This window comes from Rana temporaria, chromosome 5 (genome assembly GCF_905171775.1).
Source record: "Rana temporaria chromosome 5, aRanTem1.1, whole genome shotgun sequence".
In the NCBI taxonomy this organism is placed as follows: domain Eukaryota; kingdom Metazoa; phylum Chordata; class Amphibia; order Anura; family Ranidae; genus Rana; species Rana temporaria.
This window is the reverse complement of record NC_053493.1, coordinates 23538874-23555481: the sequence shown is the minus strand read 5'-3', so window position 1 is coordinate 23555481 and position 16608 is coordinate 23538874. Positions and strand designations below refer to the sequence as shown.

General features: G+C 45.5%; 1 protein-coding gene across 1 annotated transcript in view; it reads right to left on the bottom strand.

Moving 5' to 3' along the window:
* VWDE (von Willebrand factor D and EGF domains) overlaps window positions 1-16608 on the bottom strand; it is a 119791-nt gene that overhangs the window by 41848 nt on the left and 61335 nt on the right. Inside the window, 6 exon segments of the mRNA XM_040352265.1 lie at window positions 1024-1243; window positions 4213-4463; window positions 9458-9572; window positions 11730-11834; window positions 14255-14410; window positions 16236-16372. Of these exon segments, the coding sequence (XP_040208199.1) occupies window positions 1024-1243; window positions 4213-4463; window positions 9458-9572; window positions 11730-11834; window positions 14255-14410; window positions 16236-16372 (984 nt within the window).

Sequence of the window (16608 nt, the reverse complement as noted above, 5' to 3'; positions counted from 1 at the left end):
GACGGGCCATTTTGATCGGTTCACCGCTAAAGTGGCCTGATGGTCTGATGTGCGTACACACCATCGTTCCAAAAAACGATCGGGTCAGAACGCGGTGACGTCAAACACACGACGTGCTGAATAAAACGTAGTTCAATGCTTCCAAGCATGCGTCGACTTGATTCTGAGCATGCGTGGGTTTTGAACCGATGCTTTCTGTACTAACCATCGGTTTGGACCGATCGGGCAGCGCGCCATCGGTTCGATTTGAAAGCATGTTTTAAAATTTTGGACCGAAGGAAAACAGACCGATGGGCTATACACACGGTCGGTTTGGACCGATGAAACTGAACCTCGGTCCATTCTCATCGGTTTTGTCCGACCGTGTGTACGCGGCCTTGGAGATGTAAGGCTCGTGCCAAGGTTGTCTCTTCCTCCCCCACACTCACATTATAAATGGGCTTTGTTGGACAATATTAAAGAGATGCTATCACCAGACCATTCATTTTTCACATCTTTACATGCCTGCTGTCCCAAACACTGTATACCTGTCATTGCTGGGGATCTATTTTTGCAGGGGGGGTCTAATGTTGCTGGGGAGGTCAATTGTTGCTGGTGGGGGACCTATTGTTGCTGGGGGGTCATTTGCTGCTAAAAGATCTACTGTTGGGGTAGGGGGTCTATTATTGATGGCAGCCAGAGGGACTATTAATGCTGGCTGTGCGGAGATCTGTTGATGCTGCTGGGAGTCTATTGTTGCTGGTGGGGAAATATTGTTGTGGGTGGTCCATTGTTGTTAGGGGGATCTATTTTTTCTGGCTGCAGGGGATCTATTTTACTGCTTTTCTTGATATCATTACCAAATTCCATACAAATTACTTAGCGCCACAAAATGATACTTGGTTCTATATTGTCTAAAAGGGACAGTACTGGGAGGTGGGTTGGGGCGGAGAAAAGCGGGGGCTTGGAAAGGGGGAGTTCCTGCACCCATTGTCTGAGAAAGAAAGCCCTGGTGTACAGTACATCTAGTCATTCCTGACCCACCTTTCAGACCTGGAGGACATTCGCAGTGATAGCCGTTGACCTCATCTACGCATTTTCCTGCTCTGCATGGATTAGACTGACAGTCATCAGTGTCCGTTTCACAATCCTCTCCCTCAAATCCTGGTGTGCAGATGCATAGATATTCCCCTTTTCCTGGTGGGAAGTTAATATTTGCCACACATGATCCACCATTTTTGCAGCCACAGGCTTTCACCAGAACCTGAGAACAGGAAATAAGAACACATGCAACAACAAAATAGGTAAAATAAGATTTATCACAGAGTTTACAATGAACCTGAATCCAAAAAGTTAAGATGCGCTATCTTATAATGAACACCTAGAGCAGAGGTCTCCAAACTTTCTAAACAAAGGGCCAGTCAAACTGTGGCCAGTGGGAGTGAATATTTTTCCTGGCTACAGTGGGAGTAAACATAACCACATTCGGTGTCAGTTGGAAGAATAGTGTCTCATCATTGGTATAAGTTGGAGGAATAGTGCCCCATCGTTGGTATCAGTGGGAGGAATAGTGCCCCCCATCATTGGTATCAGTTGGAAGAATAGTGTCTCATCATTGGTATAAGTTGGAGGAATAGTGCCCCATCGTTGGTATCAGTGGGAGGAATAGTGCCCCCCATCATTGGTATCAGTGGGAAGAATAGTGTCCCATCATTGGTAACAGTGGGAGGAATAGTGTCCCCATCATTGGTATCAGTTGGAAGAATAGTGCCTCATCGGTATCATTGGGAGGAATAGTACCCTATCATTGGGAGGAATAGTGCCCCATCATTAGTATCATTGGGAGGAATAGCATACATCAGGGTTCCCATCAACGCTGTATAGCTTACAGTATGGCTGTAGCCTCAAAGTGGGAGCTGTAGCAGGTCTCTATGAAGAAAGTTCCATCCTACTATGAATGCTGGGGCAAGATTGAATTGGTTGCTAAGCCCCCAGTGTTCCTAACAACCAACAATGGAGTTAATGACTACACAGTGGGAAGCGGGGTTGTGAAGGGAAGACCTGCACTGGAGACTATAGGAGGGAGGGGAGATGTGTGATATGCTGCGCCCATGCAATTGTACGAGGATCTGCCCCATAATGTTTAGGGGTTCTAAGTAATTGTCTGGAAAAAAAAATGATTTTAACTTGTAAGCATCAAGTCTGAAAAATAGGCCTGGCCCTTAACTAGTTAAAGTTTTGTTGGGCTTCAAGGGCTCTTGCAACGCTCTTGTGGCGTTTGTTTTTTTAATCCAGCTTATTGCTTTCAATGGGACTGTGCACATCAGTAAACTGGCGCCATGTTTAGATCAGTAAAATAATATAGTACAAAGATCTGGGTAACTGGTGAGTATTTTTACATATACATGCAGAGAAGTACACATGAATAAATCACACCTCCATTTGAGTAGCTAGAAGAATCTTTAAACATGCATATATTGAGCGCGGTATACAGACCATATATGCATTTCCACCAGGAGATCCGGCATTCATATACAGCATACAGTAAGTACTGTGTACAAGAGGCCTTAGGTGATCTCCAATGTGGTACAGAATCAGAACGTGATAAAAAGCCTTGGAAATAAAATTCAGGTTGGAGATGGTCCTATGCTTCTTATTACATTTATGTATTTATTTTGTTTTAGGATTTTTTTCTGCTCCGAGCCGGGGCTGTCTTAATGCATGGGTACCTCTGGGCATTGCCCAGGGCCCCCAGGTGCATAGGGGCCCCACGATCTTGCATTACATCATACTTGCCAGGACAGTCACGCTTTCTACTAAGCTGTCCCCGGATGGCCATGTCCCGGCCAGCATCCCATAAACTGTACTGTGCCCTCCTGATCCCAATATTCTGCCCTCCTGACTCCCCCTGTACTGTGCCCTTTGTGTTGATCAGTCTTTGATTTATGGCATGTTTTCTTATTGTTTAAAGTCAATTTTATTATGTTTAATTCTATCAACTATTTATACTTTAATTCTTGAGAGTAGGTGCGTAAATTGGGACAGGTTGTTAGAGGCATTACTTTGCCCAGGGGCTCATGATACTATTAAGACACCCTGCTCCTAGCTTATTTATCAAATTTGGCCAAATGGGCAAAAGTTGACTCTTCAAGTTTTGGCATTTCTACATGACTTCCCCCTGACATAATCTAGGCTATATCGGAAAAAAATCATCTTTCATCCAGATTCTACGAGAGTCAGGCAGGATACATTTTCATTCTATGATATGTATACAAGGGAGAAGATATCATCACACACTCCTCTATGGTGTCCAGAACTTTGATGTTCATGAGATGCCTGGATGAAGGTTTCCACAGTAAATCACCACCTCTAGGGCTTCAAAGGCATTCTATCTCTGTGATCTCGATGACATAATTATTAATAGAGGAGCCACTTCCAGATAGTCAATGTTTGAGCGTGTGCTTCAGAATCACTTAAAAAAAACCTGAATAATAACAAGATTCGTTCTTTGAATTTTACCATTCAGGAAGTACTGACACTGGTGCTAAAGTAAAGTTGGCCATACACTTATGCCAGTCATACACTAACAGCTTATTTTTTTTTCATCCTGGGGGCTAAATGAGAAAAAGTTAACAGATTCCTCTATCCATGCTACATAGCGTGCAGTGGCAGGCGGTGGAAATTTTTGGGGGGAGCGGCAAACAGTATGCCAACCTCCCCCTGGTCAGTTGGTCATTGGTAGCACTTACCCACCAACAATGGGGCCCAATAACATCAGTGATGGGGCACAATTTGCCTCAATGACACCAACAATCGGGCCCAATAACATCAGTGATGGGGCACAATTTCTCTCAATGACACCAACAATGGGGCCAAATAACATCAGTGATAGGGGATAATTCCTCTCAATGACACCAAGGATGGGGCCCAATAACATCAGTGATGGAATACAATTCCTGTCAATGGCACCAACGATGGGGCTTAATAACATCAGTGATGGGGCACAATTCCTCCCAGTTACACCAATAATGGGGTGAAATTACTCTGACTGAAACAAACAATGGGGTATTATTTTTCCCACTGATGTTGGAACCTTTTCTACTCCCACTGGCCACAGTCCCGCCCTCCTAAAGTCTGAAGGACAGTAAACTGGCCCTTTGTTTAGAAAGTTTGGAGACCCCTGCTCTATAGTAAGCAAGAGTCAGTGATAGAAAATTATACAGAATACCTTACCTCCACCGTCTCAGTGGTCTTTGCATTGCAGTCATCAGAGATGGAGAACACAATCTTCTCTGCAGTCTGTGACAAGACCTTCCAGACCAACAGTCCTGCCGGAGACAGAACGGCTCCCTCCGGTCCAGAGTCCAGCATGAACAAAATGGCGGAACCCTCTGGGTCTGACCCCATGAACTGGTATACAAAGTTTTCACTGTAAAATGTCTGTAGTTTTCCCGATAGTGAATGGAGCATTGGAGGCCGATTGTCTGCAAGAGATTCATGAGCGTCATCACAGCTTTTTTTTTATTTATCAAAAAGGTGTTTATTGAACACGTATATAAACAACAACTTCCAATGTACAAGTACATAATAGAACCAAACAACTGCTTATCATAAATATGTACGCATTAGCCCTTCATGCATCACTTAACCATAGTCTCCCAGCATCCGCCAGACACTACTAAACATTGCAAATTCTAGACATTACAAGCTCTTTTGGGCTTAGACCTGGTGTATCCAGTCATCTTGACCATACCCGCTCAAACCTGCCTGGGCACCCCCTATGTTTGTAAATATATTTTTCCATAATAAGGGTGTTCCCCACATGAATGATCCATGAGGAGTGAGTGGGCGGCGATGCCGATTCCATCCCATTAATAGTAGCTTCCTAGCTTGAAACAGCGCTCTAGAGACTGCCACCCTGATCAGTTCCTCAGGGGCCGCGTCTTCCAGAACCCCCAATATACAACACAAAGGGTCGATAGGAACCTTAACTTGAAACACCGAATTAAGTGTCCCCACCACCTCTTTCCAGTATCTGTGCAACTTCGGGCACTGCCACAGAAGGTGTATAAGGTCCCCATCGTGCTGCTGACAACGGCAGCACAGCGGATCTGCCAGTCTACCCATCCTATGTAGTTTTATCGGAGTATGATGTATCTCAGTAGTATGTATAGTTGAGAAACTTTTTGTGCCACATTCAGAGAGCAAGTGGTTATGGATTGTAGAGCTTCCTCTCACTGGTCACCAGTAATTTGGCCGAGGTCCTGTTCCCACAAAGACACAGCCTTACATGGGAAAGCACTCAAGTGTACGGACAATAACATCTGATAGCATTGGGATATAATCCCTTTGGTTTCAGTGGTAGATTGCAGCACATGGAATACAGGAGTGGGCGACAATGTCCACTCCCCCGCATCCCCCTGCGCTGCAACTGCGTGTCGGAGCTGAATGTATAGGAACCACATACTGGCTGGCAGGTTAAAGTTAGCTTGTAGTTCAGGGAAGGATAGCAGCCTACCATTGTTAAATATGTGAGATAACAGAGTGACACCATGGGCTCCCCATCGGGGTTCCTGTTGCAACTTAGCCAGCTCTACATAGGAGAGATTGCCCCAAATTGGGCTAAAGTCATGAACCCCCGCACCCCCTGGAGCTGCCTACCCTTGTTCCACACCTTTTAAATTTACGCGACATTGGAGTCTGTTTATTGGATCTTAGAAACATTTGTGCCTCCAGGCCCAGAGGGATGGTCTCAGCTCCTGAAGCAAACAGCATCAGCCGTGCCGCCGAGCCCAACGGATCCCAGGCCATAGAGCCTACCAAATGCTGCAACTGGGCAGCAATATAGTACAGCTAAGAGTTGGGGACCGACAACCCTCCGCTATCCTTAGAGTGTTGTAGCTGCTCCAGCTTGATCCTGGGAGTCTTAACATTCCACAACAACCTCCTGAAAAGGGTGTTCACTACTCTGAAAATTTTTAAGTGTATGACCACTGGTGAGTTGTGCAGAAAGTACAGTAGTTGAGGCATCAGAATCATTTTAATTAGGTTGGCTCTGCTTGCCAGGGGCATTTTAAAGTTATTCCAGTTGTTAATCTTATCTCGAAAACGTCTGGAAACCACCGGGATGGGACAAGAGGCCGGGAGGTCCACCTTCATCCAGCATCGTCAGGGCAGACTTAGACAAATTTATGGTTAGGCCGGAAAAGTGACCAAACTGCGTTATTATGGACATAACCCCTGGCAATGACAGGCTGGGATCCTCCAAAAAAAGTAACATGTCATCAGCATATAACATAATTTTTGCATGTAAAGTTCCATATCTAAATCCACATATCTGGGCACTTGACCAGGGCTGCCAATGGTTCTATAGCAATTGCAAAGAGCAGGTTGGGCAGCAGGCATCCCTGCCGCATTCCCCTGCCCAGAGCAAAAGCCGGTGACATTTTGTCCGCCATCCTAATAGTTGCCCGCGTACAGGGCTTTATGTTTTGTTTCTTGCCCTGGTAAATGGGCACTCTGGGACCTCGAAACGCATTGGAAATTTATTTTGGTGATTGTCCCCCTGACTTTTATTAGAATAAAAGTCATATGTGGACCTCTTAGCAGCAGTGTGGCACTTCAATTAAAATATTGTTAACATTTTATTAAATTCATTGAACAGCAAAACATAAAGGCCGTACGTAGGTGGAAGTTGGCTTGCCACTGTACTTGTGACTTGGTTCAGCTGATATTATCAATACAATTGTAACTTCCTGGTGTGTCGGACACTCTTCAAATCTTCCAAAAAAGGGAAACAGGATAGTGCTGTGTGGCAGAGCTGTGTTAATCTCAGGACTGGCTGGCAGGAAGATCCTGTTTTGTATGCACTAGACATGTGCACTGGGTCATTTGTTATGATGGAAATTCGTAAATTCGAAAATTTGTAAATTCGTAAATTCGAAAATTTGTAAATTCGTAAATTCAAAAATCCCAAATTCTGAAATTCAAAAATTTGAAAATTGTAAATTCGAAAATTCGTAAATTTGTAAATTTGAAATTTAGAAAATTTAAAATTTCGTAAACTCGAAATGTAGAAAATTCATAAATTTGTACATCTGAAAATTTGTAAGTTCGTAAATTCAAAAATCTGAAAATGAGAAAAAATGTAAATTTGAAAATCCAAAACCCGAAAATTCAAAAATTCATAAATTAGAAAATTAAAAATCCGGAAATTCTAAATAATAACTAACGAACTAATAATAACTGACTTAAATTATAGGTATTGGAATTTCCTTTCAAATTTGGCTGTTAGTGAACGCAACAAATACAAATTTATCTGACTTTACGAATTTTCTGGATAAACAAATGTAACGGAACTAATTAATAACATAGGGCCATATTCTGAAAGAATCTCCGCCTGCTTCGCTTAGGGCACATACACTCCGCTGTCCCAACTTACTGGAGCAGGTGTTGTATTCCCCAACCACTTGCTCCATAACTTGGGACAGCGGAGTGTAAGTGTCCCGGCGTAGCCTGGCGGATCTCCAAGGGGGCGGCTTCTATTCAAATGAAGCGCGCCCCCGATGCAAAAGAACTGGGCATGCGCCGGGCTGCAAAAAGCCCAGTGCGCATGCTCCAGTTCTCGGCAGAAAACGTCAATGACGCCGACGTGTGCGTCATTGACGTAAAGTCGTATTCAAGAACGACTTACGTAAACGACGTATCCGACGAAAAAACACGACGGGGACCCGACGCCATCCGTAACATGGCCTACGCGAGACTTGCGGAAACTTACCCCTCATATAGCAGGGGTAAGTTTCCGCTTACGCAAACGACGTTAGCGACGGTTACGCGACGCGAACTCGTTCGGGAATCGGCGTAGAAGGATCATTTGCATATGCAAATGACTCCTTCATGTAAATGCCATCTAGCGGCGGCCGGCGTCATTGCATTTAAGATCCGCCAGTGTAAGTGACTTACAGATGGCGGATCTTAAGTGTATCTATGCAAAAATGATTCTGAGAATCAGGAGCATAGATACACTGGCCAAAAAAGGGAGTTACGATGGAGTATCCTGAGATACTCCATCGTAACTTCTCTGAGAATATGGCCCATAAAGTTTTCATTACTATTGTCATTTATTATTATTAATTCATTACGTTCCATTAGTTTAGATACAGCATTCGTTATTTCGGAAAATTTGTGACTCGGATAAATTGGTATTCGTTACGTTCACTAACAGCCACATTTTTAAGGAAATTCCAATACCTATAATTTAATAGTTAGTAATAGTTAAGTTATTATTAGTTATTTCAGATTTTCCAATTTTTGCTCTTCTTTTGAATTTTCATTTATTTTCGGATTTTGTTCCGAATTTTTTAATTTTCGAATTTAGAATTTCCGAAGTTTTCTTGAGCCCCTAGCCCAGGGGTGCCCAACCTTTTGAAAGCCGAGGGCCACTTAAGCGACTTAGTAACCAGTCCTGGGCCACAATGAACGGAGTGGGCAGATGACAGGTCTGTGTCCAGTCTGCATATGCAAAGCAGACACAGCCCAATCTACTCGATGGGCCCTCCGATCCAATCAGATAGAAGGGGGCAGATTCTGTTTTTTTTAGCAGATCGGATTGGAGGTAGGCAGGTCTAAATGGACAAAAGTCTGTTTACATCTGCCGCTCCATAGAGGTGAATGAAGGGTCAGATTGGGTTGGACCGATCATGTGAAAGGGGCCTAAGGCTGCTTTTACACTGATGGTCTGCGGTCTATTATGGCGCAGTGTACCTATGGTTTTCCCGCCGGTTAGCTGCACTTTGCCATAGACGTCTATTATATCCTGCAGGTGTGGTGCACTTTCTGAAAAGTTACTTGCTTCCTCTACAGCCAGCCTAATTTACAACACTGATGCTCTCGGCTGGCAGGTTGGCAACCTGCAATCTGGGCTTGCTAACTGGCCATCCCAGAGCAGGAGGTCACGGGCCACATCAGAGGGCTCCGCGAGCCACATGTGGCCCCCCGGGCCACTGGTTGGGCACCCCTGCCCTAGCCCATTGCGAAACTTGAATAACCGCCTTATTCCCCTGATTTAGCACCCTGTGACTTTTGGCTATTTTCACAATTAAAAAAAATCCCTAAAAGGATACAGGATTTGCTGAAATTCCAGGCATCGAGTGCACTGCGACAAAGATACTGTGCAGCGTTTTGGAAAACGAATTGCAGGAATTTCTGGCAGTGGCACGTCTATAAAAAGTGTGTTGTTTCACAAGGGGACTACTTCGAAGGTGACAACAGCCGGTAGTGTATAGGTAAGCAAACATTTTTTTCTTTAACCACTTCAGCCCCCCAGTCGGCAACTGGTTAACAGTCCATTCCGGGAATTAAATTGTCACGCCTTGTATATTTAATCTGTGTAAATCTAAACCACTCCACAAATCCCTCAGCAGAGCACATGTGTTCACTCACTGTCATTTTCTTCCATAGATAATAATGGAGGGCTTACTTTCAGTGACTGACCACGTTAACTTGGAGACCCCGGGCTTGCAGAGTAGACAAGGACTGGTGGGGTTGGTGTCATCTTCAGCGTAACAAAGTCCATCTATATTACAGGTCTTCTCCTGGAAAATAACATGAAGCATATGGTTCGGGAAACATGACTGGGCTAACAATTCATCTCACCATTATTATCTGTTCTGTTACAGCGTTCCCCGTCTCCACCCGCTCTAGACCTGCAATGCGTCCAGAACGTATTGCTCTGGGAACGATGATGTCATTGGCTGGTTTAGCTAAGTGTTAGAGAATCATCATCTGGGGACTGATGTCACTCCTTTTGACATTCTGCTCAGTACAACAAATACTTACTAAGGACAATGATTGTAATACCCCGAGGAAGTGAGGAGTGGAAGACATGTGCAGGTTGTCGCATTTATTTTCCAACACCTTTACCGGATTCTAGAACTTTAAAGAGAACCTATCACTTAAATAATTGCAGGTCAAAGCACAGCCTTCTTCCTCTTGCATGTCATAGTCCTCTCTTCTGGGAGTGTCTAATTACTTTCTATGCTGGCCTAGCTCCACCACCCCATCCGCTCATCTACCCATGTGTAGCACCCTCTACTTTAGGTAGGTACATTTATTCAGGCCTAGCTGTGAGCTAGGCCTGTTTGTTTTGATCTGTGGGGATGGGAGTGGCCAAAAATAGCAGCAGGTGACTCACATGCAGCATCATTTCTCTGTCACCTCCCTCTGGAATCTAGTAGGGAGACAGGCAAAAGGAGTGGAGTGGCATGAGGTGTCTCAGGGGGCACTGACCAATCCCTAACTAGAATTAGCAGGCCTTGATATACCCAGGATCAGCCTTGCTGGGGAGGAGTTGATCGAATGGAAGAACTAAGAGATGGAGTGTTAGGCTGTCGGGGCCTTGGAGGGAGTCCCCCAGTCTGGGGGGGTGACCTTGGAGCTGTGAGGGAACCCCCACACAACCCAAGGGGTGTCATGAACAGGAGCAGGAGAGGACAGCAGGGAACACTGCCAGGCAATTATTTTTTCAGGAGGGATCCAACAGGTGTCGGTGAGTGACAGGCACAGTCGGGAGAGCTGGGAGAGGCATGCCAGAAGGGAGGCAGGGGAAGAGGAGTGGAGTGGCATGAGGTGTCTCAGGGAGCCCTGACCAATCCCCAACTAGGATTGGCAAGGAGCAGGTCTTGATATACCCAGGGTCAGCCATGCTCAGGAGAAGTTGTTCGGATGGAAGAACTGAGAGATGGAGTGTTAGGCTGTCGGGCCTTGGAGGGAGTCCCCCCAGTCTGGGGGGGAGGGGTGTGACCTAGGAGCTGTGAAGGAACCCCACACAACCCAAGGGGTGTCATGAACAGGAGCAGGAGAGGACAGCAGGGAACACTGCCGGGCAATTCTTTTTTCAGGAGGGATCCAACAGGTGTCGGTGAGTGACAGGCACAGTCGGGAGAGCTGGGAGAGGCATGCCAGAAGGGAGGCGGGGAAGAGGAGTGGAGTGGCATGAGGTGGCTCAGAGAGCCCTGACCAATCCCCAACTTGGATTGGCAGGGGGCAGGCCTTGATATACCCAGGGTCAGCCATGCTGGGGAGGAGTTGTTTGGATGGAAGAACTGAGAGATGGAATGTTAGGCTGTCAGGGCCTTGGAAGGAGTCCCCCCAGTCTGGGGGGTGATGACCTTGGAGCCGTGAAGGAACCCCACGCAACCCAAGGGGTGTCATGAACAGGAGCAGGAGAGGACAGCGGGGAACACTGCCGGGCAAGTCTTCAGGAGGGATCCAACAGGTGTCGGTGAGTGACGGGCACAGTCGGGAGAGCTCAGAGAGCCATGCCAGGAGCAGGAGTGGATGTAGAGCAAACGGGAGAGACTTTCTTTCACCATTGGTTGCTATACCAGAGGGGGCCGCGGTCCCTGCCAGTAAATGGCGATTTCTCGGATCTGACTGGATTACAGTTGGGCCTGCCACGTGCTAGCTGTGCCAGGAACCAAGTATTGTACAGGAAAGGGAGAGAGAGAGAGAAACAGTCTACAAATAAGCGTTGGGCAGGAGAAGACTGGAGATCTAGAAGATGTAAATAGAGGTTTCAATTGCTCATCATATTGATTTCTGCTTTGATCTACACCAAAGTCACTGACGATGGTGCTATGCTTTGTAGGGAATTGTTTCTTTTTATACATTCTGTGGGACACATATGTAACATGCCTCTATCAGCTCATTAATGAGGGGGAGTAGGGGGTGAAAGGAATGGCGTAATATACCTTTAGCTTACACAGTCCATCAGACACAGGATCGCAGGTCTGACAAGCTCCGTCATACAAAGTCATTGATTTAAAGTTACTGAAGACCTCGCCATCGTTGGAGACCTGCAGATAGAGATGTGGAATGTAAATTGCTTCTCAATAACACATAATAATACAAAGTGCAATTGCACAGAGTGGAGTTTTACTTCAAACAGTCAGAAACATAATAGCTGCAAGCTGCATTTCCATCAGTTAAGATTTAAAGGGGTTGTAAAGGTAATTTTTTCCCCCCCTAAATAGCTTCCTTTACCTTAGTGCAGTCCTCCTTCACTTACCTCATCCTTCCATTTTGCTTTTAAATGTCCTTATTTATTCTGAGAAATCCTCACTTCCGGTTCTTCTGTCTGTAACTCCACACAGTAATGCAAGGCTTTCTCCCTGGTGTGGAGTGTCATACTCGCCCCCTCCCTTGGACTACAGGAGAGTCAGGATGCTCTCTACGTTGCAGATAGAGAAAGGAGCTGTGTGTTAGTGGGCGTCCTGACTCTCCTGTAGTCCAAGGGAGGGGGCGAGCACGACACTCCACACCAGGGAGAAAGCCTCGCATTACTGTGTGTAGTTACAGACAGAAGAACAGGAAGTGAGGATTTCTCAGAAGAAATAAGGACATTTAAAAGCAAAATCAAAGGATGAGGTAAGTGAAGGAGGACTGCACTAAGGTAAAGGAAGCTATTTAGGGGGAAAAAAACTATTTTGCAAATCATTCACCTCACCACTAATATTTTGAATAAATCATATAGAAATGTGCAGGTTGCCAACTAAACAATCCAGTACAACACAAGGACAACGTTAGAACATTTCAGGCTCTTGATATTCTTCACTTTTCACAATGCAAATCTCAACATGCACCCCTCTGTTTCCCTATTCCCTATTGGTCCTTCAATGAGATGGGCAATCTCAATGTCCATGAGCAAACTGGAGGAGAAGGAGGGGAAAAGAAGAAGGGCCAGCGCTCAACTATATCAACAAAAGTCAAAACTGGCCTTTAAAAGGGTATAGTGAGGCACTCAAGAAGTTATGTGAAGATGGGCACTTACCTGTCCTGGAGTCCAACGATGTCGGCACCTGCAGATGATGTTTCAGGTAGAGTTGAGCAGACACCTGTTCGGACCGGAACCCGGACTTTGAAAAAAAAGTTTGGGTTCGGGACCGAACCCGAACCCGGACTTTGACCCGAACCTGAACCCCATTGAAGTCAATGGGGACCCGGACTTTTGACTACAAAAATGTCTCTAAAAAACTAAGGGAAAGGGCTGGAGGGCTGCAAATGGCAGCAAAATGTCGGGAAGAGCATGGCAACTACAAATATTTCAGGAACCTGTGCCTGCCTGACTATGTACTTGACAGAAACACAGTATATCACAGGTGCACAGGTGGTGTGGCAGGTGCAGTGCTGTTGAAATATTCAGAGTCACCTATAGATTGCAAACAGCCACTATAGTTGAACAAAATTCCTAAACTATATGAAGCACAGCAGATGTCACAGGAATAGAGTGCTTGTTGATATTTTTGGAGCAACATAGACCTAAAACTGTCCCTATGATTCAGCAACCTTTCCCTCACATAAGTGAAGCAGTGACAACGAGCCAGATGCCATAAGATGATGCAGATATCAAAGAAATAACGTGTGCTTCTTGATATTTCTGGAGCAGTATAACAGCATAGACCTAACACTTTCCCTCAGCAGAATCAGGAACCTTCCCCTCACATAAGTGAAATCCAGCCAGATACACCCAACACTTTCCCTATGCAGCAGATTCCACCAGCCTTTCCCTATCTACAGTGAAGCAGAGTGACGATCTGTGCTGTGTGCCTCTATCTAATATAGAGACTGGTCACATGATGGGTCACATGCTGCACTGGCCAATCACAGCCATGCCATAAGTAGGCATGGCTGTGATCAGTTCCCAGTCACAGTAGTAACACGAATGGCGATTGGCTGCCGTGCAGCGCGCCAAAACATACCCGAACTCCGAACCCCGGACTTTTTCCAACTATACGGGTTCGGTCCGGGTTCGGGAAAAACCCAAAGTCCGTACCGAACCCGAACTTTACAGTTCGGGTTCGCTCAACCCTAGTTTCGGGTGCTCCGCCACCATTGCGGGTACAGGAACCCAGGAGTGTAGCCTTTTGGAACCCTACTGCGCATATGCAAGGCCCCGCTCCTCTCTTCTATTGGCCCGGCGCCAGGGGAGGAGGAGGGAGCCCCGCGGTGACGTCACAGATCTGCGGCAGGGACTGGTATCCTGTCTCCCCTCCCCATGAAAGGTGCCAAATGTGGCACTGGAGGGGGGGAGGAATAAGATAAGCGGAAGTTCCACTTTTGGGTGAAACTCCACTTTAACATGTTGCTATTTTATAATACATTGCTGGATCCCAAATTTTCTAACCTTAATTCTCCAACCGGATGATATCAATCAGCACTCACACTGTTTGTAAACTATCAAAACAAATTCCCTTGAGATTATGAAAAAATCCAATACCTTTACTCTCCACCTTGCAATTGGTTTGTCATCCACTGGTTCCATTCCATGAGCTTGGCCGGCATCTACAGGAATCTGGCAGTCAATAGCTCTGGAATTCCTGAAAGTAGCGTCCATGAGCACTGGCTCAAGAGGGATCCATTTGCCACCACTATACTGGGAATATGGGAAGAATGCACAAGTGTAAAAAATGGTTTAGTCACGCATTCATTTAAAGTGGACCTAGACAACGACAAACAGACTTTCAAGCAGGGTGAGACAAGCCAGTTGTGAATGACAGACCATTAACAGTAGATATTCTGCAATTGATCTTTTGCCTAAGCATGCTTTGAAATCCATTCTACAGCAGTACGTGCCTGCAAGGAGGCCACCATGTAAGTGTAGTGGCAAGCTATGAATCCATGCAGCCAAACTTTGGATTTTAGGTGTAGCTATGCTTAAATCTACTGACAAGTGTTAACGTTGTGCATACTCTCGTGGAGGGTGATAACACTCTTCTGATTTTACAGATATGGTTCCTCTACTCCAGGCATGTCCAAAGTCCGGCCCGCGGGCCAATTGCGGCCATTCCAGTTTAGTATGACCCCCTAGTGATTTGTATATACAGTATGGCCCAGATTCACGTAGATTTGCCTATCTTTAAGCGGGCGTAGCGTATCTCAGATACACTACGCCGCCGTAACTTAGAGCGGCAGGTCCCGTATTCTCAAAGAACTTGCGCTTTAAGTTACGCCGGCGTAGTGTAACTGGGCCGGCGTAAGCCTGCCTAATTCAAATGTGGAAGTGGTGGGCGTGTTTTATGGAAATTAATCGTGACCCCACGTAATTGACGCTTTTAACGAACGGCGCATGCGCCATGCGTGGACGTATCCCAGTGCGCATGCTCCAAATTACGCCGCAACTACTCAATGCTTTCAACGTGAATGTAACTTACGCACAGCCCCATTCACGGACGACTTACGCAAACGACGTAAAACGTTAAAAATATGACGCTGTTCCGACGTCCATACCTAACATTGGTACGCCTCGTCTACGCCTCATAGAGCAGGAGTAACTTTACGCCCAAAAAAGCCTTACGTAAACGACGTAAAAAAATAAGCCGGGCGCATGTACGTTTGAGAATCGGCATATCTAGCTCATTACCATATTTGACGCGTAAATCGACGGAAGCGCCACCTAGCGGCCAGCGTAAATATACAACTTAGATACGACGGCGTAAGAGACTTACGCCAGTCGGATCTAAGACAATCTATGCGTAAATTATTCTAAGAATCAGGCGCAAAGATACGACGCCTCACACTCAGAGTTACGACGGCGTATCTGGTTCAATGCTCGTAAGCATTGAACTTAATTTTCTCGGCTAATCGTAGTGTTGTGCATCACCGCGTTCTTGGCGGTTGAAAGTTCAGAGAACTTTTGTGTGACCGTGTGTATGCAAGCCAAGCTTGACCGGAATTCCGTCGCAAAAACCATCCAACTTTTTCCGACGGAAAATCCGATCGTGTGTACGGGGCAATAGACCGAATTTTAATGGTTCAAAGGATGTCAGGCAAAATGGTCGGCCCTCACGCATGTTCACTTCATGAAATCTGGCCCTCTTTGAAAAAAGTTTGGACACCTCTGCTCTTCTCCATCTCCTGGTCCTTGGCCTACTAAGGCACATCATTAATCAATATCCACCTTGAGCTGTCCTGCTATAAAGAATCTAATGATGTACCTTCTATTCCCTACCCATGCACCTGATGGCATATTTTACTTTTTATGAGACAACCAAGTATAAAGTCAACTTTTGAGTAACTTCACTGACTGAACTGAGATTATTTCATGATATTTGAAGGCATACATAGGTAAACGAAAGGCCTATTTGGTATATTTACATGAAGTTGATTTCCTAAATGTCAAATAGATTGCAATTAACACAAATGCTACTCAACAAACAAAACATTTGCCCCCAAACAGTGACCTCACGGAAGCTACATACCTGTTGCTTAGTAAATTCACATTTAAGGCTGACCGATTCTTTGAATCCCGTCCCAAAGACTCGTACAGAAGTGCAGTCATATCTCCGAACATCACAGAGCCCGGAGTTCTCAAGCTCAGAAATTTCAGGACTTTGGTCTTTACAAAGAAAAAGAAGACAAAACATATTAATTGAAATACATTGTCTGTCTAAATTGTCAATTTAAATGGTGGACTTGGACTTCAATGATGCTCTTCAACCAGGATCTTTGGATTGGGCACCGGTAGACACCAGTAAACTCCAGGCAAACTACAGAGTATATACAGAATTTGATTAGTGATGTGGGTAATGCCGCGTACACACGATCAGTCCATCCGATGAGAACGGACCGATG